The following is a 2,067-nucleotide window of genomic DNA, read 5'->3' on the forward strand; positions in this document are numbered from 1 at the left end:
TCCACCGAGCGCAAAGACCAGCATCAGCGCCCTCTTCTGGTTGACGGGAAGCTTGCTCGCCCAGATGGGCTGCATGGGCAGGCAGCAGGATCAAGATGTCGGTGGCGATGGAAAAGCCGGCGTTGGCGTACCAGTTCTTGGTCAGGTCGATGCACGTCGGCTTCGACGACTTGTCCCAGGCGCCGCTGATGGGGCTGCACTGGAAGATGGACGAGGCCGTCGTGGCGACCATGTAGGCGAGGATGATGCTGACGAGGACGTAGCAGCAGATGCGGAACCAGCGCTGGACGAAGATGCGCAGGTAGAGGGCGAGGATCGACGCCTTGGTCAAGTTGATGGTGAGCTTGTAGAAGATTTGCGCCACGTAGAAGAGCTGGTGTTTCCGCCCTTGTTAACCACGCCCGTTTCGCTAGCATGTCTGCGACCCGGGGTCGACATACCTTGAGCGCCATTAATCGGTCTTTGGTTTCCAGCTCATAGACGTGTTGGCCAAAACCGTAGGATACCGAAAACATCATGAGGATCTGGACAACCAGCACACACACCTGAGCACGCGTGTTCCGTCAGTGACGAGGCGTCGCAAAACTAGAGCAGCAAGGCGGTGGAACTCACAAAAGACACCATGATTGTCCAGTCATCGGCGCCGATGGTGGATCGCGTCGCTATGCGGCTCCATAGTCGAATGATGATGAAGATGGGGGTCAGAGCGAAGAAGACAATGCAGGGAACGACGACCTGATTGGCATTGGTCTCCCCGGAGCCGTTGGCGGTGGCCATGGCGGGAAGTCGGCCTGTGATGGCGGTCCGTTGGTGCAGCGAGGACGACTACCGGGCGCAGGTATGTGACAGAAGCGACATTTTCTTGTTGCTCAGAGGGGAGCGAGATGCCTCACAGCAGGGGAGATTGAGTATATGTATCCCATGGCGGCCGTGGCCTGGCACGACATGACGGGCGCCCGCTGGTGCACCCTCGAGAAAAAAAGTCATATAATTGTGCGCCACAAACCCTCCAGAAACAGTTCTCTTCCGTCCTTCACAAAGGCATTGAATGCAGACAATCGCTGACACCCCGCCCCTTGCGGTCTGCAATGCAAGGTACAGGAGGCATGGGGTTGTACCGTGGGAGGGAAAGCATGCGGGATGCACACCACCATCACATGTCTTGTTCGGATCGTAATGAACCTCGTTGTCACTGGAAACGACGGGATGCTCGGTGCTTGGCGGGAGAAAGGGGGGAAGGATGTGGTAAAAGCGACCGAGTTGCAGCCAACATTGCTGCATGTCCGTTGTATGTCTCGCAGGCTTTGCCTCTTCCTCTCTCGCAGTCCAAGACGTCGCAGGTCTGCGTCCAAGACTTTGCAGGCCCCAAGAAGTCAGGGATCGCCAGCATAACAATGCTTGCGTCTTTCCTTTCATGGCATCCGCCGGAATCCTTCGTTGCTGCAATGGAGCTGCCCCTCCAGAGACTAACACACACCACGTTAAACACACCAGCGCGGCCCCTCCCGCGCTGGTCTTATTCTCTGGCGTGTCCGGACCCGAACTTGGTCTTCCCGGCTACCCGCGGTCCCCTCCCCAAGCTCACCAACCCATACCCCATGTCGCTGAGGCCTGGCTCCTTTCGACTAGTCCTCAGAGACCCCTGCGCCCGGCTGCACCGGGAACAACGGCTGCGCTAGCGAGGTTGTCGCCAAGGCCTCTTCTGGTGCCGTTCTGTGCCTTGTTGCCAGAAAGGTTCCAACCAACTCGTACCTTAATTTGCTGTGCCACCGGTGGCTTGCAGAATGTTGGCTACAGGCTGATGTAGTCCACCACCAAAAGCGAACGGGCCCCTGTCGGTGGCGGCCTTGCGACCAACAGGCAGACCGTCGTGCCGAGCCCTCGTGTGTAAATCACTCGCATCCAGAAGCAGAAGGTCAAGCCCGTTCGCCATGCTGCAGAACAGGGGTCGTGTCGTGTGCTTGTGGGATCGAACCACACTTATCAATCCTCCTGGGGATGCTTCGAACCGTGATCTGCAGCCCCCGTCTCCGCTTGATCCATCGCGACATATGCACTCGTCTTGTC

The 2,067-nt window shown here is 58.0% G+C and overlaps 1 protein-coding gene across 1 annotated transcript; it reads right to left on the bottom strand.

Moving 5' to 3' along the window:
• Positions 1–23: 23 nt before the first annotated feature.
• Positions 24–777, bottom strand: VDBG_05918 (integral membrane protein; the record flags this gene model as incomplete). The annotated part of the gene is made up of 4 exons (XM_003003430.1): positions 24–69; positions 132–373; positions 441–545; positions 613–777. 4 exons carry the CDS (start codon positions 775–777, stop codon positions 24–26), a joined length of 558 nt encoding a protein of 185 aa, XP_003003476.1.
• Between the last annotated feature and the right edge of the window lie 1,290 nt (positions 778–2,067).

Source organism: Verticillium alfalfae, genomic scaffold (genome assembly GCF_000150825.1).
Source record: "Verticillium alfalfae VaMs.102 supercont1.7 genomic scaffold, whole genome shotgun sequence".
In the NCBI taxonomy this organism is placed as follows: Eukaryota; Fungi; Ascomycota; class Sordariomycetes; order Glomerellales; family Plectosphaerellaceae; genus Verticillium; species Verticillium alfalfae.